Source organism: Ranitomeya variabilis, chromosome 4 (assembly GCF_051348905.1).
Source record: "Ranitomeya variabilis isolate aRanVar5 chromosome 4, aRanVar5.hap1, whole genome shotgun sequence".
In the NCBI taxonomy this organism is placed as follows: domain Eukaryota; kingdom Metazoa; phylum Chordata; class Amphibia; order Anura; family Dendrobatidae; genus Ranitomeya; species Ranitomeya variabilis.
The window spans coordinates 619,866,182-619,890,151 of NC_135235.1; the positions used below are offsets into that span (position 1 = coordinate 619,866,182).

A 23,970-nucleotide genomic window follows, 5' to 3' on the forward strand; every position below is an offset into this window, starting at 1 on the left:
ACGTTCAGGAAACGCTGCTTTTTTGACGCTGCGCAGAGCTGCAGCGTCAAAAAAGCAGCGTCCAGATGTTCCAGCATAGTGGAGGGGATTGTATGAAATCCCGTCTCCACTCTGCGTGGAAACCCGCACGCGGCGGCCCTGCGACTACGGACACGCTGCGCGTCTTTTCAGATCGCAGCATGTCCGTACACCTTGCGGGGACGCAGCGTCCCCGCAAGGCATATCACAGGGCCCTATGGGAGCGAGCGATCATCCCGGATGTGTGAAGAGTTAACACATCCGGCATGATCGCGTCCCAGAAAGGGGGCGGGGCTTAGCGTCGAGCGGCTTCGCCGCTGCGGCGATACCGCCGCCCCTCCGTACCGTGGAGCCATACCCTAATTGTTCCACTCCTGGTTTTGGCTTACAAATACTGATGAAAAATCCTGACCAAATCCTGATGCAACCCTGAACGTGGACACATACCCTTAGGGTATGTCTCCACGGTACGGATGGGCGGCGGTATCGCCGCAGCGGCGAAGCCGCTCGGCGCTAAGCCCCGCCCCCTTAATGGGACGCGATGATGCCGGATGTGTTAACTCTTCACATCCGGGATGATTGCTCTCTCCCATAGGGCCCTGTGATATGCCTTGCGGGGACGCTGCGTCCCCGCAAGGTGTACGGGCATGCTGCGATCTGAAAAGACGCGCAGCATGTCCGGAGTCGCAGGGCCGCCGCGTGCGGGTTTCCACGCATAGTGGAGACAGGATTTCATCAAATCCCCTCCACTATGCAGGAACATCTGGACGCTGCTTGTTTGACGCTGCAGCGCTGCGCAGCGTCAAACAAGCAGCGTTTCCTGAACGTGGAAACATACCCTTACTCTGGCTGTAACCTGAGCCCTAACCCAAGCCTTGCTCTGAGTGCTAACTCTAGCCCTAACCTGAGCTCTAACCCAAGCTATAACCTGAACCCTAGTTAGAGTTGGAAAAAATAAAAGTGTATTATAGTACCGGGTATTTTTTTTTTTGTTTAAAGGGGATGCTTTTTATACTCTTGGGACAGCTCTTTCATTAGAGAGCTGTGGGGAGAGCTTGGTGCAGTACACAGGATATATAAGCTGCTTAGCTTCTGTCATCTTGATTGCTGCCTATGCAGAGCACAACAGCCAAGCAAACCCATCTCAGCTGCTGGAATCTGTACAGGTACCTCAGTGGCAGCGGCCGAGATGACCAATCCATCACTGTATAAATAAGCAGGAATAGCCTGGGGTGAGAACTGTATCATGGTTGTGTCTCAGCGATTGATCAACGTTAACTTAGAAATAAAATTGACAAGTCAGTATTCATTATATCTGACTGTGGGAAAGCTGGGTTACAGATCCTACAAGGTGGTCACCCAGCTTTCCCAGATCTTGAAATTTAATTCGAAGGATGATTTTACTTGGTGGTGAGCGTTTTATTTTAGCAGTGCCTTAGCTATAGGGGCTGCCTGTGCGCGTGAGCCTCACAGGACAACATGACTACGACACGCGAGGCGGTGATCATGGGTGGATCCAGGTATCTTACATAAGAAGCCATGTGATAGTGTTGGGCCCCTGCATTGGGGTCCCAAGTGAAAAGTCTCAGTGTTTCAGGATCATCTTCAGGATGAGCTGTAAAGAAAAAGGTTGCATGCTGTGAGTGCGCTGCACGAAACAAAGCCAGCTCTGCTACATCGGTGCAGCGGGCTCACCTGGGTGAGGACATAGGCTTCTTGGGATAGCTTCTCTATGATATTAAAGTGATCGGTCCCATCCACAAGAACATAGGAGGCGTCAAGGCCCGATTTCATCAGGCTCTGACGGGGGAGAGGAAGTGGTTAATTCCGCTTTCCAAGATTCAGGAAAGCAGCGATACATAAGGTGTAGCTCAGTATCTTAGCAGGTTTCCCATTCAGAGAACAGTGCCACCGTTGTCCACAGGCGGTGTCCGGTACTGCAGCTCTGACTAAGTGAATACTGCCATGTCTAATGCAGCACCATTTTTTCTTTATTCACCTCCCAAATTGATGTTGGTCATTTCAGGGCTCCCATATCGTACCCCTGGGCCATCCTCACCTGGAAATATTGCTGTGACTGCCTGTGGAACTCCGGAGAGTCGTGCTCCGCCACCGCGATGACCACGTGACACGTCCCGGCATCCATCTGTCTCACATATTGCATGGGGCTGTTCTTCAGCGCCACCTCCCTGCGAAAACAAGCATCAGGTAATCACTTTCTGTCACGTTGCAATGGAGTCTGCCTGTCAGGCAGCAATGGCGCCACACCAGTCCATGGGTTATGGAAGGTATTGCAGCTCAGTTCTATTAACCACTTCACTCCCCACTTATTTTTTTCCTTTTTTCCCCTCGACTTTTTCCAAGAGCCACAATTTTGTCATTTTTCTGTCGACATAACCAGGACGAGTTGTAGCTTTGATTGACACCATTTATGTTATCATATCTTGTGCTGGAAAACTTTTTTTTTGTGTGACAAGCTGTAGTTTTTATTGGTACCATTTTGGGGTACATAAAATGTTTTTATTGCATTTTTAGGGGGGAGTTGCAGCGACGGAAAAATGGCATTTTTTTCTATTTGCCGTACGGATTAATGTACGGATGCCAAATATATTCATTTTTAACCCCTTAATGACCGTTAATACGTCTTTTTACTGACCTGAGATATAAGAGAATAGCCTCCCCATACAGGTGTTATATGTTTAACCCCTTAGGTGCTGCTGTCAATAATGACTATATCATATAAATGGTTAAAAGAGTGTGGCTTCTCCCTCTTTGTCCCCACCAGCACCCTGAGATCATGATGGTGTGGCCCTGATGTTTGCCATGGCAATTCACGAGCAAATAGTGGCCTTAGAGTCTGCCGGTACCAGCGGCCTGTTCAACAGCCAGCAATATTTAGGTGTTAAAAATACACTTTTTCATTCCTGTCATGTCATTTTACATTAATTCCTGAAAATCACCTAAAGGGTTAATAAACTACGTGATGGCAAATTTTAATATGTTGAGGGGTGCGGTTTTTAAAATGGTATCACTTTTGGGGGTTTCCCAATATACAGTATAGGACCCTTAAAGTCACTTCAAACCTGGATAAGTCCCTAAAAAAAATAATTTTGTAAATGTCCATGAAAAAAATTAAAAATTACAGCTACATTTTTAACCCTCCTAAAATGCTAACAAAATAAAATAACATTTTACAAATGGTGCTGATGTAAAACAGACATGAGAGACATGTTATTTATGAATGGTTTTCTGTGATATCTTTATCTGAATTAAAGGGATAATCATTCAAAGTTTGAAAATTGCTAATTTTTTTTTCCATTTTTGTCAAATTTCTGAAATTTTTTACACAGGTGTCAACCACTGAGGACACTCAATCCTAAATATTTTTCTGAAATTTTTTTTAAACACAAAACATATCGACCTAAAGTTACCATTATCATAAAGTATAATGTGTCACGAAAAACAGTCTCAAAATCACTGGAATTTGTAGAAGCGTTCCAAAGTTCCAGGGCCGTGGGGTACTCGGTACCGGGTCCGGTCATCGTTAAAGGGATGTTCACGGTGTTGGCGACCCAGTCCGTGGCCCCGGGCGCCCAAGTAAAAGGGATAGTTTTTAAAGGGAGTTGTAAAGCAATAAAAGTTTGTGACGCCACCTGTGATACTAGGTCAGGGGTGACCGACGCTGCTTAAAAGGGTCCTCTGGGGTGATGTTATTGCAGCTAGATGGTATACCTTCCCACATGTGAAGTGTATTCCCAGGGCTTCCCAGTGTGTAGATGGTACAGCAGCACGATGGTGTCGCTTCCCACAGGTGAAGCTGGGTCCCCAGGGCTCCCGGTGTGCTGGGCAGGGATGGTGTGGTGTCGGTAATAACCGGAGGACACGGGGTTGCAGTTTCTTTACCTGGTTTGCTATTGTAGACACCCTCAGTCCAGGGTACTGACAACAGGTGTCGATGGAGTCCAGGCAGCCTGAAAACAAGTGGGAATCCCTTTCCAGGTCAGTTTGTGAGCCTTCCACTATGCGTTAAATAATAGTCCCTTGCTGCCTGTGGCTTCCTGACAAGGTCCTCGTTTACTCTCTGTCCTGGGACAGTCCCTGCATGGTAGGCAACTTGAGCTGTTCCCTTGGGGTCTCTATACACGGGGACTCCGGGCTCTGGATGTTGCTGTAGCTAAGGTGTAGTGTGAGCAAGTCACTTTCAGCTTCCGGCCCTCCGGTTCTGCCATGGGACTTGTAGTTTCACACGGCCTCGGGCTCCCGGTGCCCGGTTTCTGTGCCTCTGCCTGGAAGGAGCCCAGTCACGGCTCCCTTCCAGCTCTGTAGTTCTCCTGTGCTCCTTCACTGTTCCTTTTCTGCACCAGACTAACTAACTCCTCCTCCAGACCAGAATATATAAAGGGAAGTTCCCCTTAAAACCGGGTTCAGAGCTCCCCCTTCTGGCCTGGAGTCAGAACGTGTTGAATGTATAGCTTACCTGCCAAAGGGATTCTCCTCGTTTCTAAGCATGACCTCACCCTTTCCCGAGAGGAAGGCAATACCACAGTGGTACCTGAACTCCTGGGGTGCCACAACAGTGGCAATTAAATGGTTAAATAGCAGAGATCAGAGCCTCTGAATACCTCATTTGTGCCCTAACTATGCTATTAGGCTGGCCATGGTTGACATTAGGCTGGCCATGGGTGCTATTAGGCTGGCCATGGGTGGCATTAGGTGACAAGGTTTTTTCTGCACTTTCGACTCTCAGTAATTAGCCTCTCCTCCGATGAAAGGGCTGATAACAGGGAGCAATAGACTGCATTTATCTGTATGTGGCACTTTAATCTGAGCGCCCTGTAACAGCAGAAATATAGCAGTGTGTTCCTGTTGCTGCTATGTGATATCGGCCCTATAGATATTGACAGTAATAGGAAGCCATCAATACACTGCGACTGTCTAGGAGCCGAGTACAGGAAATCTGACGGATTGTTACAGTGTATCACAGTGTAAGATAAAGAATAATAAAACTAATTCCATTCACTGACAGCAAGCAGAGATCTTATGGAGAAGCAAAGGTGGAAACTTACTGCGACATCTTCAGAGCATCGTTCACATAGGTGTCTATGATAGGAAGCAGGTCGTATACCCCACTCACCAGCAACGCGCCTGGTAATAGAAGGGGGAGGCAAGATAGTCACAGCCGGGGTGAGCGTCCTTGTTCAGACACCGTATACTTTATATATACACAGTGTATGTACACAGTGACTGCACCAGCAGAATAGTGAGTGCAGCTCTGGAGTATAATACCTGATGTAACTCAGTATCAGTACAGGATAAGTATTGTATGTACACAGTGACTCCACCCACAGAATAGTGAGTGCAGCTCTGGAGTATAATATGTAATAACATATTTATGAAATTTTTTTGCACTGTAAGTAGAATATTTCTAGATGTAATCTGGATCATGGTGGACATACATCTTAACTGGCTATAAATGCGGAGTCACAGGTCTGTCTTGACTGTGGTCTGTCTCTATAAGGATGGCTCTAGAAGGATAAAGCTGAAATATGCCAGAAATGAGCCAGAAGTGAACAGAAGGTACGACTAACCACTGTAATTAAATGTACTAAACTTCTTTCTCTTTCCTCCACACTTACTCATCATGCTGACATATGCTCTAACAGTTTTGGCTCCATTACTCCTCACTCTCCTTCGCTATCCCCAAACCCCAGCACCCTCTAACCAAGTAATAATCCAAGTAATAATCTCTCCTTCCCTCCTGCCTTCCCACCTGACTCAACCTCAGATCTCTCCTAATAAAACACAAAACAAGCCGCCCACTCTCCTTCTCCCACCTGCTCTGTCTCTCTCTGCTTCTCCTCACTACCGGCGACATATCTTCCAATCCTGGACCCCCACAGCTCATACCTCCCATTACCCCCTCCTATCGCTCCCAACCCAATATAAACTCTCAAAATCTTTCCCACCTCAAATCCGTGCCCTTGACGCCCACCACCCTGCTCCCTCTCTCTCGATCACTATGGAATGCCCGCTCCATCTGCAATAAACTGCACGTGATTCATGACCTCTTTACCTCTCGTAATCTTTCCTTTCTGGGCATCACAAAACATGGCTGATACCCTCTGACACAGCCTCCCCTGCTGCCCTATGTTACGGCAGCCTCCACTTCACCCACACTCCTCACCCTGGCAACAGACATGGTGGAGGAGTGGGCCTTCTTTCTTCCAACTGTACCTTTAACCCAATCCCACCTCTACCCTGCCTTATCCTCCCCTCTTTTGAAGTCCACTCTGTCCACATCTACTCCCCCTTCAACCTCCAAATGGCCGTCATATACCGACCTCCGGGCCCAACTACTGCCTTTATTGACCAATTCTCCACCTGGCTTCATCACTTTTTGTCTGCTGACATTCCCACCATCATCATGGGTGACTTCAACATCCCCATTGACACCCACTAGTCAGCAGCCTCCAAACTCCTGTTGATTACTTCATCTTTTGAACTTACTCAGTGGTCCTCCTCAGGCACCCACACAGACGGACACACATTAGACCTGGTCTTCACCCGTCACTGCTCCCTATCTAACTTCACTACCTCCCTTCTCCCTCTATCTGACCACCATCTACTCACTTTCTCATCCCTGTCCTCCTGACCTGTCACCCATGTCCAGCAACATGCGCACCCCCACAGAAACCTCACACACCTTGACACCAACATGCTCTCTGACTCTATCCTACCACTGGCATCCATATCCTCACTCCACAACACAGACACTGCTACTAGTTTCTACAATGGCACTCTGGCATCAGCCATCGACTTGGTCGCCCCTGTCATGCATAGCAGAGTGCAACGAATCAATGGACAACCCTGGCACAATAACATCACCAAAAAGCTTTGGCAAGTATCCAGAAGTGCAGAAAGGCGTTGGAAGAAAACGCATTAGCAAGATGATTTCACTGCACTCAAACAAGCAACAGTCACATTCAAATCAGCTCTCACCTCTGCTAAACAGGCCTATTTCACATCACTCTTATCTTCTTTATCCCACAAACCCAAACAGTTGTTCAACACTTTTAACTCCCTCCTCCGCCCACCACTGCCCCCTCCGACTTCCCTAATCTCTGCTGAGAACTTTGCCACGCACTTCAAAAATAAGATCGAGCAAACAAGGTAAGTCTTTGTTGACAAACCACCACAACCTCTTTGTATGCCATACCAATGCCCTAACCCCATAACTTCCCTCTCCCAAATCACTGAAGGACAGCTTGCTCATCTTCTCTCCAAATCACACCTCACCACTTGTGCTCAGTCTTGACCCCATCCCATCCTACCTCCTCCCCAACCTCACCACCACACTAATCCCATCCCTAACCCATCTCTTCAACCTATCACTAACTTCTGGTACCTTCCCATCTGCTTTCAAACATGCCACAATCACACCTATCCTCAAAAAGCCATCCCTTGACCCGAACGTTGTGTCCATCTATCGCCCCACATCTTTGCTCCCATTTGCACCCAAACTCCTTGAGCAGCACATCCATGCTGAACTTTCCTCTCACCTTGCATCTAACTCTCTCTTCAACAACCTGCAATCTGGCTTCCATCCCCACCATTCCACTGAGACTGCCCTGACCAAAATTACTAACGACTTACTTACAGCCAAAGCTAACACACAATTCTCTATACTCCTCCTTCTAGACCTGTCCTCTGCCTTCAACACAGTTGACCACTGCCTCCTACTACAGATCCTCTCCTCCTTTGGCATCAAAGACCTCGTCCTATCCTGGATCTCCTCATACCTTACCAGCAGCACATTTAGCATTTCCTTCTCCCATACTACCTCTTCATCTCGCCCCCTCTCTGTTGGTGTCCCTCAAGGCTCTGTCCTAGGACCCTTAGGGTACCGTCACACTCTGCAACTTTCCAACGATCACGACCAGCGATATGACCTGGCCGTGATCGTTGGAAAGTCGTTGTGTGGTCGCTGGGGAGCTGTCACACAGATCGCTCTCCAGCGACCAACGATGCCGAGGTCCCGGGTAACCAGGGTAAACATCGGGTTACTAAGCGCAGGGCCGCGCTTAGTAACCCGATGTTTACCCTGGTTACCAGCGTAAAAGTAAAAAAAAAAAAACCGTACATACTCACATTCCGGTGTCCGCCAGGTCCCTCGCAGTCTGCTTCCCGCTCTGACTGACTGCCGCCGTAAAGTGAAAGCAGATCACAGCGGCGACGTCACCGCTGTACTCTGCTCTCACTTTCCGGCCGGCAGTCAGTCAGAGCGGGAAGCAGACGGCAAGGGACCTGAAGGACACCGGAATGTGAGTATGTACGTTTTTGTTTTTTTTTTACTTTTACGCTGGTAACCATGGTAAACATCGGGTTACTAAGCGCGGCCCTGCGCTTAGTAACCCGATGTTTACCCTGGTTACAAGCGAAAGCATCGCTGGATTGCTGTCACAGACAACGATCCAGCGATGACAGCGGGAGATCCAACGACGAAAGAAAGTTCCAAACGATCTGCTACGACGTACGATTCTCAGCAGGGTCCCTGATCGCTGCTGCGTGTCAGACACAGCGATATCGTATGGATATCGCTGGAACGTCACGGATCGTACCGTCGTAGCGACAAAAGTGCCACTGTGAGACGGTATCCTTACTCTACTCAATCTATACACTTGGCCTGGGACAACTCATAACATCCCATGGCTTCCAGTACCATCTATATGCTGATGACACTCAGATCTACCTCTCTGGCCCAGATCTCACCTCTCCAAAATCCCAGAGTGTCTATCAGCCATATCCTCCTTCTTCTCCTCCCACTTCCTCAAGCTCAATGTGGACAAATCTGAACTAGTTATCTTTCCTCCATCTTGTATATCTTCCCTACCTGATCTGTCTATCAAAATAAATGAAATCACACTTTCCCCTGTCCCCGAAATCCGCTGCCTCAGAGTAACCCTTGACTCTGCCCTGTCCTTCAAACCGCACATCCAAGCTCTCGCCACCTCCAGTCGCCTCCAGCTCAAAAATATTTCCAGAATCTGTCCTTTCCTCAACCCTCACGCTACCAAAATGCTTGTGCATGCCCTAATCATCTCCCGCCTCGACTACTGCAACATCCTCCTGTGTGGCCTACCTTTTAACACTCTCGCACCCCTCCAGTCCGTCCGTAACTCTGCTGCCCGACTAATTAATCTCTCTCCTCGCTACACTACTGCTTCTCCTCTTTGTAAATCCCTTCACTGGCTCCCAATTTCCCAGCATATCCAGTTTAAATTACTAACACCGACCTACAAAGCCATCCATAACCTTTATCCTCCGTATATTTCCGAACTCATCTATCAATATCTTCCCTCACGTTATCTCCGGTCCTCCCAAGACCTCCTTCTCTCCTCCACGCTTATTCGCTCCTCACCCAATCGCCTCCAAGATTTCTCCCGAATATCCCCCATCATGTGGAATTCTGTGCCCCAACACGTCCGGCTATCTACGACATTTGGATCCTTCAAACGGAACCTGAAAACCCACCTCTTCAAAGAAGCTTACAACCTATAATGACCACACGGCCACCTCAACACCATCGGAGCTACCGCAACCTCCGACCTACTGTCTCCATCCCCACCATCCTGTAGAATGTAAGCCCGCAAGGGCAGGATCCTCGCCCCTCTGTATCAGTCTGTCATTGTTAGTTTGTTTACTGTAAGTGATATCTGTAATTTGTATGTAACCCTTTCTCATACACAGCACCATGGAATTAATGGTGCTATATAAATAAATAATAATAATAATATATTACTGTGCTGACCTTTGATATCTGGTGTCACCTTGTACTCAGTCCAATCAGTGAAGAGAGTCATGGCTACAAGATGGGCTCCAGCCGAATGGCCACATAGATAGATCCCACTGCGGAGAAAATGTCAGACATGAATAAACCATATAATAGGAAAAGAGAAGCAGAGGACAGAGGCCGGAGCTGTGATATATGAAGGAGAGGGGTCTTCTAAACTTATATCAGTCTGCTGCTGGAAGCTACATACTTTTCACCTTCTGGATGTAAATTAGAATATTCCTATTCACTTACAGCAATGTTATGGTTCTCAATGGCAAGAGAACATAGCCCAGCAAACATAAGAACTAGCTCTTGGAAGGATGGAAACTAAACTGACCATGAACTAAACCTGCCGCACAACTAACAGTAGCCGGGTAGCGTAGCCTGCGTTTTATCCCTAGACGCCCAGCGCCGGCCGGAGGACTAACTAATCCTGGCAGAGGAAAATATAGTCCTGGCTCACCTCTAGAGAAATTTCCCCGAAAGGCAGACAGAGGCCCCCACAAATATTGGCGGTGATTTTAGATGAAATGACAAACGTAGTATGAAAATAGGTTTAGCAAAATTGAGGTCCGCTTACTAGATAGCAGGAAGACAGAAAGGGCACTTTCATGGTCAGCTGAAAACCCTATCAAAAAACACCATCCTGAAATTACTTTAAGACTCTAGTATTAACTCATAACATCAGAGTGGCAATTTCAGATCACAAGAGCTTTCCAGACACAGAAACGAAACTACAGCTGTGAACTGGAACAAAATGCAAAAACAAACAAGGACTAAAGTCCAACTTAGCTGGGAGTTGTCTAGCAGCAGGAACATGCACAGAAAGGCTTCTGATTACAATGTTGACCGGCATGGAAGTGACAGAGGAGCAAGGCTAAATAGCGACTCCCACATCCTGATGGAAACAGGTGAACAGAGAGGATGATGCACACCAGTTCAATTCCACCAGTGGCCACCGGGGGAGCCCAAAATCCAATTTCACAACAGTACCCCCCCCTCAAGGAGGGGGCACCGAACCCTCACCAGAACCACCAGGGCGATCAGGATGAGCCCTATGAAAGGCACGGACCAAATCGGAGGCATGAACATCAGAGGCAGTCACCCAAGAATTATCCTCCTGACCGTATCCCTTCCATTTGACCAGATACTGGAGTTTCCGTCTGGAAACACGGGAGTCCAAGATTTTTTCCACAACGTACTCCAACTCGCCCTCAACCAACACCGGAGCAGGAGGCTCAACGGAAGGCACAACCGGTACCTCATACCTGCGCAATAATGACCGATGAAAAACATTATGAATAGAAAAAGATGCAGGGAGGTCCAAACGGAAGGACACAGGGTTAAGAATCTCCAATATCTTGTACGGGCCGATGAACCGAGGCTTAAACTTGGGAGAAGAAACCCTCATAGGGACAAAACGAGAAGACAACCACACCAAGTCCCCAACACAAAGCCGAGGACCAACCCGACGCCGGCGGTTGGCAAAAAGCTGAGTCTTCTCCTGGGACAACTTCAAATTGTCCACTACCTGCCCCCAAATCTGATGCAACCTCTCCACCACAGCATCCACTCCAGGACAATCCGAAGATTCCACCTGACCAGAAGAAAATCGAGGATGAAACCCCGAATTACAGAAAAAGGGAGACACCAAGGTGGCAGAGCTGGCCCGATTATTGAGGGCAAACTCCGCTAAAGGCAAAAAAGCAACCCAATCATCCTGATCTGCAGACACAAAACACCTCAAATATGTCTCCAAGGTCTGATTCGTCCGCTCGGTCTGGCCATTAGTCTGAGGATGGAAAGCAGACGAGAAAGACAAATCTATGCCCATCCTAGCACAGAATGCTCGCCAAAATCTAGACACGAATTGGGTACCTCTGTCAGAAACGATATTCTCCGGAATACCATGCAAACGGACCACATTTTGAAAAAACAGAGGAACCAACTCGGAAGAAGAAGGCAACTTAGGCAGGGGAACCAAATGGACCATCTTAGAGAAACGATCACACACCACCCAGATGACAGACATCTTCTGAGAAACAGGAAGATCCGAAATAAAATCCATCGAGATGTGCGTCCAGGGCCTCTTCGGGATAGGCAAGGGCAACAACAATCCACTAGCCCGAGAACAACAAGGCTTGGCCCGAGCACAAACGTCACAAGACTGCACGAAGCCTCGCACATCTCGAGACAGGGAAGGCCACCAGAAGGACCTTGCCACCAAATCCCTGGTACCAAAGATTCCAGGATGACCTGCCAACGCAGAAGAATGAACCTCAGAAATGACTTTACTGGTCCAATCATCAGGAACAAACAGTCTACCAGGTGGGCAACGATCAGGTCTATCCGCCTGAAACTCCTGCAAGGCCCGCCGCAGGTCTGGAGAAACGGCAGACAATATCACTCCATCCTTAAGGATACCTGTAGGTTCAGAATTACCAGGGGAGTCAGGCTCAAAACTCCTAGAAAGGGCATCCGCCTTAACATTCTTAGAACCCGGCAGGTAGGACACCACAAAATTAAACCGAGAGAAAAACAACGACCAGCGCGCCTGTCTAGGATTCAGGCGTCTGGCGGACTCAAGATAAATTAGATTTTTATGGTCAGTCAATACCACCACCTGATGTCTAGCCCCCTCAAGCCAATGACGCCACTCCTCAAAAGCCCACTTCATGGCCAAAAGCTCCCGATTCCCAACATCATAATTCCGCTCGGCGGGCGAAAATTTACGCGAGAAAAAGGCACAAGGTCTCATCACGGAGCAATCGGAACTTCTCTGCGACAAAACCGCCCCAGCTCCGATTTCAGAAGCGTCGACCTCAACCTGAAAAGGAAGAGCAACATCAGGCTGACGCAACACAGGGGCGGAAGAAAAGCGGCGCTTAAGCTCCCGAAAGGCCTCCACAGCAGCAGGGGACCAATCAGCAACATCAGCACCCTTCTTAGTCAAATCAGTCAATGGTTTAACAACATCAGAAAAACCAGCAATAAATCGACGATAAAAGTTAGCAAAGCCCAAAAATTTCTGAAGACTCTTAAGAGAAGAGGGTTGCGTCCAATCACAAATAGCCTGAACCTTGACAGGATCCATCTCGATGGAAAAGGGGGAAAAAATATATCCCAAAAAGGAAATCTTTTGAACCCCAAAAACGCACTTAGAACCCTTCACACACAAGGAATTAGACCGCAAAACCTGAAAAACCCTCCTGACCTGCTGGACATGAGAGTCCCAGTCATCCGAAAAAATCAAAATATCATCCAGATACACAATCATAAATTTATCCAAATAATCACGGAAAATGTCATGCATAAAGGACTGAAAGACTGAAGGGGCATTTGAAAGACCAAAAGGCATCACCAAATACTCAAAGTGGCCCTCGGGCGTATTAAATGCGGTCTTCCACTCATCCCCCTGCTTAATTCGCACCAAATTATACGCCCCACGGAGATCTATCTTAGAGAACCACTTGGCCCCCTTTATGCGAGCAAACAAATCAGTCAGCAGTGGCAACGGATATTGATATTTAACCGTGATTTTATTCAAAAGCCGATAATCAATGCACGGCCTCAAAGAGCCATCTTTCTTAGCCACAAAGAAAAAACCGGCTCCTAAGGGAGATGACGAAGGACGAATATGTCCCTTTTCCAAGGACTCCTTTATATATTCTCGCATAGCAGCATGTTCAGGCACAGACAGATTAAATAAACGACCCTTAGGGTATTTACTACCCGGAATCAAATCTATGGCACAATCGCACTCCCGGTGCGGAGGTAATGAACCAAGCTTAGGTTCTTCAAAAACGTCACGATATTCAGTCAAGAATTCAGGAATCTCAGAGGGAATAGATGATGAAATGGAAACCACAGGTACGTCCCCATGCGTCCCCTTACATCCCCAGCTTAACACAGACATAGCTTTCCAGTCAAGGACTAGGTTATGAGATTGCAGCCATGGCAATCCAAGCACCAACACATCATGTAGGTTATACAGCACAAGAAAGCGAATAATCTCCTGGTGATCCGGATTAATCCGCATAGTTACTTGTGTCCAGTATTGTGGTTTATTGCTAGCCAATGGGGTGGAGTCAATCCCCTTCAGGGGTATAGGAGTTTCAAGAGGCTCCAAATCATACCCACAGCGTTTGGCAAAGGACCAATCCATAAGACTCAAAGCGGCGCCAGAGTCGACATAGGCATCCGCGGTAATAGATGATAAAGAACAAATCAGGGTCACAGATAGAATAAACTTAGACTGTAAAGTGCCAATTGAAACAGACTTATCAAGCTTCTTAGTACGCTTAGAGCATGCTGATATAACATGAGTTGAATCACCGCAATAGAAGCACAACCCATTTTTTCGTCTAAAATTCTGCCGTTCACTTCTGGACAGAATTCTATCACATTGCATATTCTCTGGCGTCTTCTCAGTAGACACCACCAAATGGTGCACAGGTTTGCGCTCCCGCAGACGCCTATCGATCTGGATAGCCATTGTCATGGACTCATTCAGACCCGCAGGCACAGGGAACCCCACCATAACATCCTTAATGGCATCAGAGAGACCCTCTCTGAAATTCGCCGCCAGGGCGCACTCATTCCACTGAGTAAGCACAGCCCATTTACGGAATTTCTGGCAGTATATTTCAGCTTCGTCTTGCCCCTGAGATAGGGACATCAAGGCCTTTTCCGCCTGAAGTTCTAACTGAGGTTCCTCATAAAGCAACCCCAAGGCCAGAAAAAACGCATCCACATTGAGCAACGCAGGATCCCCTGGAGCCAATGCAAAAGCCCAATCCTGAGGGTCGCCCCGGAGCAAGGAAATCACAATCCTGACCTGCTGAGCAGGATCTCCAGCAGAGCGAGATTTCAGGGACAAAAACAACTTGCAATTATTTTTGAAATTTTGAAAGCAAGATCTATTCCCCGAGAAAAATTCAGGCAAAGGAATTCTAGGTTCAGATATAGGAACATGAACAACAAAATCTTGTAAATTTTGAACTTTCGTGGTGAGATTATTCAAACCTGCAGCTAAACTCTGAATATCCATTTTAAACAGGTGAACACAGAGCCATTCCAGGATTAGAAGGAGAGAGAGAGAGAGAAAGGCTGCAATATAGGCAGACTTGCAAGAGATTCAATTACAAGCACACTCAGAACTGAAGGAAAAAAAAAAAAAAAAAAATCTTCAGCAGACTTCTCTTATCTCTCCTTTCTCTGTCAATTAATTTAACCCTTTCCGGCCGGTCAAACTGTTATGGTTCTCAATGGCAAGAGAACATAGCCCAGCAAACATAAGAACTAGCTCTTGGAAGGATGGAAACTAAACTGACCATGAACTAAACCTGCCGCACAACTAACAGTAGCCGGGTAGCGTAGCCTGCGTTTTATCCCTAGACGCCCAGCGCCGGCCGGAGGACTAACTAATCCTGGCAGAGGAAAATATAGTCCTGGCTCACCTCTAGAGAAATTTCCCCGAAAGGCAGACAGAGGCCCCCACAAATATTGGCGGTGATTTTAGATGAAATGACAAACGTAGTATGAAAATAGGTTTAGCAAAATTGAGGTCCGCTTACTAGATAGCAGGAAGACAGAAAGGGCACTTTCATGGTCAGCTGAAAACCCTATCAAAAAACACCATCCTGAAATTACTTTAAGACTCTAGTATTAACTCATAACATCAGAGTGGCAATTTCAGATCACAAGAGCTTTCCAGACACAGAAACAAAACTACAGCTGTGAACTGGAACAAAATGCAAAAACAAACAAGGACTAAAGTCCAACTTAGCTGGGAGTTGTCTAGCAGCAGGAACATGCACAGAAAGGCTTCTGATTACAATGTTGACCGGCATGGAAGTGACAGAGGAGCAAGGCTAAATAGCGACTCCCACATCCTGATGGAAACAGGTGAACAGAGAGGATGATGCACACCAGTTCAATTCCACCAGTGGCCACCGGGGGAGCCCAAAATCCAATTTCACAACACAGCAAGATCCGTTATGCTGGATATTGCAAGTAATAAACAGTTATACATCTAAAATAGAGCAGAATTACATCTGCGCTTCTTCACACTAAACTTCTGCAACATTTAGCGCCATTTTGTGTCAGGGCCAAGTTATGCAGGTGCAAGAACTAAACCAGAGAAATCTTGTAACATGTCATAGATGAAGAACACAAGCCGACTCTGGTAGGTAAATAGTTAATCTAATGGTCAATCTATTTACATCTGTAATAGTGACACCACATCAGGTATAGTCTCTCAACACAGACTTACGCATTGTGTGGGTAAAGATGAAAAATGGAGGCAATGCAGCGTCTGACCTGTGCCACAATGAGATCCATGTCACCTGCAATGATCAACAAGTAACATTACTACCCATGCTTTACACTGCAGGTCTGCTTACTAAGATTGACTCTTGTTATTAAGTACAATCCCTCCTCCTACTCGTTAAGATGTCAGTCAGACTTCATCTGGGCACTGTGACAGGTAACTCATGATTTATCCTGTGGATGTATGGCACTATCTTAGCACAGAATGCTCAAATTATCTGGCACTGTGTTACATTATATGGGCACTGTGTAATATTATCTGGGCACTGTATGACATGATATGGGCACTGACATCTGAGCGCCGTCACATTATCTGGGCACTGTATGATATTATCTGGGCACTATATGATTTTATCTGGGCACTGTAACATTATCTGGGCTTTGTATGACATTATGTGGGCACTGTATGAAATTATCTGGGCACTATGATTTTATCTGGATATTATAACATTATCTGGGCTCTGTATGACATTATCTGGGCTCTGTATGACATTATCTGGGCACTGTATGATATTATCTGGGCACTGTATGATTTTATCTGGGTACTTTAACATCTGGGCACTGTATGATATTATCTGGGTACTGGGACATTATCTGGGCACTGTATGACATGATATGGGCACTGACATTATCTGAGCACCGTAACATTATCTGGGCACTGTATGATATTATCTGGACACTATGATTTTATCTGGGTACTGTAACATTATCTGGGCTCTGTATGACATTATATGGGCACTGTGACATTACATGGGGAGTGTGTTATATTATATGGGCGCTGTGTGATATTATCTGGGCACTGTATGACATTAAATGGGCACTGTATGATATTATATGGGCATTGTATGACGTTATATGGGCAGTGTATGACATTATATGTGCACTGTGACATTACCTGGACACTGAATTACATGATATGGGCACTGTGACATTATCTGGGCACTTCCTCAGGGTGAAGCCCAAGCGTGTTGGGGCAATACATGGGTAAGAATGGCTATCTCGGTGTTTAATTAGGTGGTTATCTGAATTAAGTGTTCACAATGCTATTCTGCAGGAGCGATACATTTACACCCTTGTGATATTTTCTATTCCTACGATATTGTTCCAATTTATCTGGGCATTATACAGCAATGTCTGAGTGCTGAGTGACATTTGCGTGGTTTATGCACTTTTTCTTGAGTACTGTAATGCACTATTTATCTGGAAAGTGAGTGTCACTATCTTGGCACAGTATGCTCCATTTATCTGGACAGAATATGACATAACGTGAGCAAATTGAGATTATGGGTAATTTTTATGTAGGGTTTTTCTATGTACTGAAATGCAGTATTTATCTGAGCACTGTGGGTCACTATCTGGACTCTGTACCTCCTATTTATCTGGGCAGAATATGACACTATTTAGGCACTTTTAGATTATGGTTTATATGTGCTATAATGCACAATTTATTTGGGTAATGTGTGGCAATGTCTGAGTGCTCAGTGACATTTTTGTACGCTATGTACTATTTCCTGGGTACTGTAATCCACTATTTATCTGGGCACTGTGTGGCATTTTTTCAGCACAGTATGCCCCATTTTTCTGGGCAGTGTATGACACTATCTAGGTACGTTGAGATTATGGGTCATTTATTGGCTGTTTTTGTATGTGCTCTAATCCACTATTTATCTGGGCACTGTGCGTCAGCGTCATGGCATTTGTGTGAATTTTGCACTCGTTTCTGAGTGCTGTCAGACACTGTGTATCTGGAAACTGAAATTGTAAAAACTTTGGCACTCAAATTGTGAATGAAGAAAAATAATCACCACATAAACTTCATGACCGGACCCTATACATGCACAGATAAACCTCGAATAAGGCCCATATGGCCGAAACGCTGGTGAATATTATTTTTTTTTTCATTTTCAGTCATAAATAAAGTCATTATTTTTCTTCAATCACAATTTGAGTGCCAGTTTCTGAAAATCTCGATTGTCCTTCTCAGCACCTAAATATACAGTAGAGCGTGCATCTCTGTTTTATATCTGGAAACTGAGTGGCAATATCTCGGCACAGTGCACGCCATTTATCTGGACACTGTATGACATTATGTGGGCACTCAGTGAAATATTTTGGGCACTTTATATACAGCTTGTCTATCGAATTTAATGCACTATTTGTCTAAGAGCTGTGTGGCACTATCTAAGCACAGAATGCCCCATTTATCTAGGCACTGTATGTCACTATTTTTTAGGTAGTTTATGTGCCTTTTTGTATTCCCTAATGCACAATTTATCTGGGCACAGTATGGTCCATTCATGTGGGCACTATGTGACATATTATTTGTACTGTTTTTCTGTGTACAGTAATGCACTATTTATCTAGGGGCTGTGCGGCACTATCTCAACACAGTGTGCTCCATTTATCTAGGCATATAGTGTATGACACTATCTGGGCATTCTGACATTTTGTGTGTGGTTTATGCACTATTTTCTGGGTACTGTAATATACTATTTATCTGGGCGCTGTTTTGTACTATCTCTGCACAGTATATTTCATTTATCTGGGCAGTGTATGACAGTATCTGGGCACTATGTAACACATTATGATAGTATTTGTACTGGTTTTCTATGTACAGCATTACACTATTTATCTGGGCACTATCTCGGCACATGATGGATTTATGTAGCCACTGAATGACATTTATCTGGGCACTATGTAGCGCTATTTAGTTAATGTACCGGTATATAGTATTTGTTGTTTTCTTCTACATAGATACAAAGTCAGTCTCACCTTTTGGAGCAATGTCATAATCCATCACCATCACAGCGATCCCATGTGAGATGAGAGGAGCGGCCATAAATCCGGACTCCTCTTTGCTGAAAGGAAAAGGTCATATAGAGAAATAGTATTGCTCATTAGCGCCCCCTACCTGTCCTGAATTTTATCGGACCGGGCAGGAATATATGTGTGGCCTGCAGTATTACACCCCCAGCATCTCATGGATATAGATGGAGGATTCCATAATTATTTATTGGGGGAGAAGGCACAGACTGAGCTACATAGTAATAGGGGTAGGGTCCCACAGCAGCACAGAGTATTTCAGGGAATAGGCATGCAGATCTAGTGACAGTTCACAGACTGGATGTTACATAGTGGAAGCCAGCAGCACAGGGCATTTCAGTAGGGGAATGTGCTGACTTTTTGACAGGTAGCAAATTGAGAAATTGAGAATTGCATAGTAGAAAGGGTATGGTATGGCAGCAGCACAGAATATTTCAGGTGTTAAGTGTGAGGTCACAGACTAATTGTTAGATAGTGGAAAAAGCAGACTGTAACAGGAGTGCAGAGTATTTCAGGTGAGAAGTGTGAGGTCACAGATTAAGAGTTAGTGGAAAAAGGAGGTTGATGCAGCAGCACAGAGTATTTCAATTGGAAAATGTACTGATCTAGTGATGGATAGCTGAATGAAAGTTAGTATTTCAGCAGAGGAATGGGCTGATCCTGTGGGTGGTCATGAATTGAAAAAAGTGGAAAGAGCAGAGTTTTGCCAGCAGCACAGAGTATTTCAGGTGAGGAGTGTGTGGGAAGGAGCAGGACCCTACACTATAATGACAGGCAGTGGAAAGTATGACAGCTGTGTGTAGTCGGTACCTCTGCTACCTGTCAGGTGTTTACCTTAGAAACTGCCAGTATCCTCCATGGATGTACACCAGGACTGGGAGTTCTGGAATGGAGAACATTACTAATCAGATAAACCGATCCTGTATATCGGCTGCAGAAACGATTCAGCTGTGATTCCGTGTCAGCGACAAATAGCTGTCAATCAGGAGGTAGGACCGCCCCCTGGACTCTTTAGTCCAGAGCAAGCAGGAAAATTAATTAGTTGTACTGGATCATCTGCTTTAAAACAGGGGGCATTAACAAGGGTGGGAACTGGGCTGTGTATGTGAATGACTCTTACTGGTTGGTTCTCCCTCTGGCAGATACAAGTCCATCTTCTCGCTGTCACTGTCGCCATATTGGATGTTCAGTGCCGTCCGTGCCACAACCCGGGATACATTTGTACCTGGGATGATGAGAGTTGTCAGGACACTTAATGGATACAGCTGATAGACCTATATACATACAGCAGCGGCCACAAGATTGTACACCCCTGTTTTTCTTGTTCTTATTGGAAAGTGGATTCAAAATGGAGGCAGCAAAACCACGAAGAAAGAAAAACGTGGAAACCCGAAGTACAGAAACACGTGTGACACCTACCAGAATATGTTACACCTTAGATTCCTCTAAGTCCTTCCCACCTTTATCCGATGATGGATTTATGTGTTTTTTAATTTTTCGTATTTTTTTTACTTTTTACTGTATTTATTAGTCCCCTTAGGGAACTTAAACCTGCGATCGTCTAATTGCTTGAACCTTATGGTACAACCATGATCTTCTTCAAAGACCAACCACAAGCAGAGTTTGAAAGCAGCTCCATGATAGCAGTCATGGGGGTCTTCAACAGACCCCCGGCAGTTATAGCAACCCATCAGCACTCCGTGATCGTGATCGCATTGCAGAACTGCAGGGAGGCACAGAATGAGACGACCCCATGTCAGGGGTTCACATTAACCTTTAATAAATTAACACTTGCTCGGCTCCACCTGTGGCTGTTAGAAGCAGATCCTGGCTGTGTCTAGCAGCCATCACATGCTGGGTATGGAGTAGGCTCACCCAATGAGACTGCTTCATACACCTGCTCCCGACTTGCACCATGCATGTATCAATCCGCAACATTGCTAAAACCTTGAAGGTATTCTCAAATGCAGTCATGAAAACCATCAGTTGTGACGAATAAACTGGCTCTTGCGAGGATTACCCCAGTAAAAGAAGAACAAGAATGGCCTGTGCTGCAGAGGATAAGTTCATCAATTACCAGCCTAAAAAAGGACAAATTGGCAGCCCTTCAGATAAAAGCCCTTTTAAATGACTCACAGACATCAATTATCTGACACATCTTAACATTAACTGTCCAGAGGAGGCTGTGAGAAGTGTATTTTATGGTTGAACTACTGAGGACGACAAACACAAAGAAGATACTTGTTTGGAATCCGATATGTAACAGATATTCTGTTTTGTTTCAAACGTGTTTCCATATCTGTTCCTTTGTAGTTTGCTGCCTTCAGTCTGAATTTACAAAGTGCACATTCCAATAAGAAGAAGGAAAACCATTACATGGGCAGCTGTGTCCAGAATTGTGACTGGTACTGTATAAATAATATTAGTCAGCACTGACGTCCGCCCCACACTGGTACCTTCTGTTATCTCCTTCACATGCGCCTCGATGACGGCATCTTTGTCCATACGATGAGACCAGTGACTAGGTGAGTACTGATGCTCCAACTCCTGGAAATACAAAGAATGCAGTGTGTGCTGAAATCCTCTGCGCTGCTGAGGAAACCTACACCTTCCGCTATGTAACTCTCAGTCTGTATTCTTACTCATAGAGTCGCATTCTTACTTCTCTGAAATACTCTGCGCGGTTGGCAAAGGACCTTTTCATCATGTAACTGTCACTCTATGATCTCGACAGCGCAGTTCTCTCCTAAAATACTCTGCAACTTTCACCATGCATCACTTACAAACCCAGGAAACTTCTCTCCTGAAATACTCTGTGCTGCTGAGAAAATGTGCACATTCCACTATATAACTACTCTCCATCCGCTTATCAGAAGAGACAGGTTACTGCTACTAATCAGACAAACTTTCCTAACCTTAAATACTTTGTGCTGCTAATCTCCCAGGGGTCTCATTTAATAAATCGAGTACATAGGGTGCACCAAGTGGTCTGTTCAACATTCCCTCTTTGTGGTCAAAACTGTAGAAAGATAATGTGAATCTGCTAATGTTGTGGAGGCACTGGGTGTGTGATGTCGGTAGCCGGCAGTCAGTCCGGTGTCCCTTTCCCTGGTGTCCCGGTGACGGCCACGCTTTGCACTTTGCCCTGTGGGTATCTCCCACAATCTATAAGATCTCGATCACCAGTATCACCTGGGATATATAGTGTGTCTGCACATGGCCTCCTCTGTCCTCACCTCCTTCCCCAGTTTTCTCCAGTCCTCCATGCTGCTCCTGGTCCCACAACTCTAACAGGAAATGTCACCAAACTGTTCCACTCCATAGGCCAAAGGTCACACCCTGTCCCCTCCTGCCTCAGTCGTGGCAAGGTGTCCCCTATCTGCAGACTAAGGTGTACTGATCATTTATATCTGTTCATGGGAAAGCTGGGTGATAGGCAATATGGATGCCATTATACCCCCTACATATATTCTGTATTGTTCTACAAAGTTGCACTCACTATTCTGCTGGTGCAGTCACTGTGTACATACATTACATTACTGATTCTGTACTGATCCTGAGTTACATCCTGCATTATACTCCAGAGCTGCACTCACTATTCTGCTGGTGCAGTCACTGTGTACATACATTACATTACTTATCCTGCACTGATCCTGAGTTACATCCTGTATTATACCCCAGAGCTACACTCACTATTCTGCTGGTGCAGTCACGGTGTACATACATTACATTACTGATCCTGTACTGATCCTGAGTTACATCCTGCATTATACTCCAGAGCTGCACTCACTATTCTGCTGGTGCAGTCACTGTGTACATACATTACATTACTGATCCTGTACTGATCCTGAGTTGCATCCTGTATTATACTCCAGTGCTGCACTCACTATTCTGCTGGTGGAGTCACTGTGTACATACATTACATTACTTATCCTGTACTGATCCTGAGTCACCTCCTGTATTATACCCCAGAGCTGCACTCACTATTCTGCTGGTGGAGTCACTATGTACATACATTACATTACTGATCCTGTACTGATCCTGAGTTACATCCTGTATTATACTCCAGAGCTGCACTCACTATTCTGCTGGTGCAGTCACTGTGTACATACATTACATTACTGATCCTGTACTGATCCTGAGTTACATCCTGTATTATACTCCAGAGCTGCACTCACTATTCTGCTGGTGCAGTCACTGTGTACATACATTACTGATCCTGTACAGATCCTGAGTTACATCCTGTATTATACTCCAGAGCTGCACTCACTATTCTGCTGGTGCAGTCACTGTGTACATACATTACATTACTTATCCTCTACTGATCCTAAGTTACATCCTGTATTATACTCCAGGAGCTGCACTCACTATTCTGCTGGTGCAGTCACTGTGTACATACATTACATTACTTATCCTGTACTGATCCTGAGTCACCTCCTGTATTATACTCCAGAGCTGCACTCACTATTCTGCTGGTGCAGTCACTGTGTACATATATTACATTACTTATCCTGTACTGATCCTAAGTTACATCCTGTATTATACTCCAGAGCTGCACTCACTATTCTGCTGGTGCAGTTACTGTGTACATACATTACTTATCCTCTACTGATCCTAAGTTACATCCTGTATTATACTCCAGAGCTGCACTCACTATTCTGCTGGTGCAGTCACTGTGTACATACATTACATTACTTATTCTCTACTGATCCTGAGTTACATCCTGTATTATAACCCAGAGCTGCACTCACTATTCTGCTGGTGGCGTTACTGCGTACATACATTATATTACTTATCCTCTACTGATCCTGAGTTACATCCTGTATTATAACCCAGAGCTGCACTCACTATTCTGCTGGTGGAGTCACTGTGTACTTACATTACTTATCCTGTACTGATCCTGACTTACATACTGTATTATACCGCAGAGCTGCACTCACTATTCTGCTGGTACAGTCACTGTGTAC

General features: G+C 45.6%; 1 protein-coding gene and 1 long non-coding RNA gene across 2 annotated transcripts in view; one reads left to right on the forward strand and one right to left on the reverse strand.

Moving 5' to 3' along the window:
• Positions 1-1,013: 1,013 nt before the first annotated feature.
• AFMID (arylformamidase) lies at positions 1,014-22,318 on the reverse strand. The gene is made up of 11 exons (XM_077253464.1): positions 22,240-22,318; positions 21,460-21,550; positions 20,124-20,228; positions 19,838-19,886; positions 18,953-19,038; positions 16,125-16,197; positions 9,827-9,924; positions 5,085-5,163; positions 2,078-2,207; positions 1,714-1,818; positions 1,014-1,633 (listed from the first exon to the last, which is right to left on the reverse strand). Exons 1-11 carry the CDS (start codon positions 22,267-22,269, stop codon positions 1,604-1,606), a joined length of 876 nt encoding a protein of 291 aa, XP_077109579.1. The 5' UTR covers positions 22,270-22,318; the 3' UTR covers positions 1,014-1,603.
• LOC143766079 (uncharacterized) overlaps positions 2,097-23,970 on the forward strand; it is a 30,209-nt gene continuing 8,335 nt past the window's right edge. Inside the window, exon 1 of the long non-coding RNA XR_013213518.1 lies at positions 2,097-2,226. This is a non-coding gene — a long non-coding RNA (uncharacterized LOC143766079). The remainder of the gene's footprint in view (positions 2,227-23,970) is intronic.

Excerpts from the sequence above, each read along its gene's own strand:
- AFMID (XM_077253464.1), bottom strand. The coding sequence starts at position 22,269 with ATGGAGGACTGGAGAAAACTGGGGAAGGAG. Across the intron at positions 20,229-21,459 it reads TGTGAAGGAGATAACAGAAG|GTACAAATGTATCCCGGGTT; the intron begins GTACCAGTGTGG and ends TCATCATCCCAG. Across the intron at positions 9,925-16,124 it reads CATCTTTACCCACACAATGC|TGGGATCTATCTATGTGGCC; the intron begins GTAAGTCTGTGT and ends TTTTCTCCGCAG.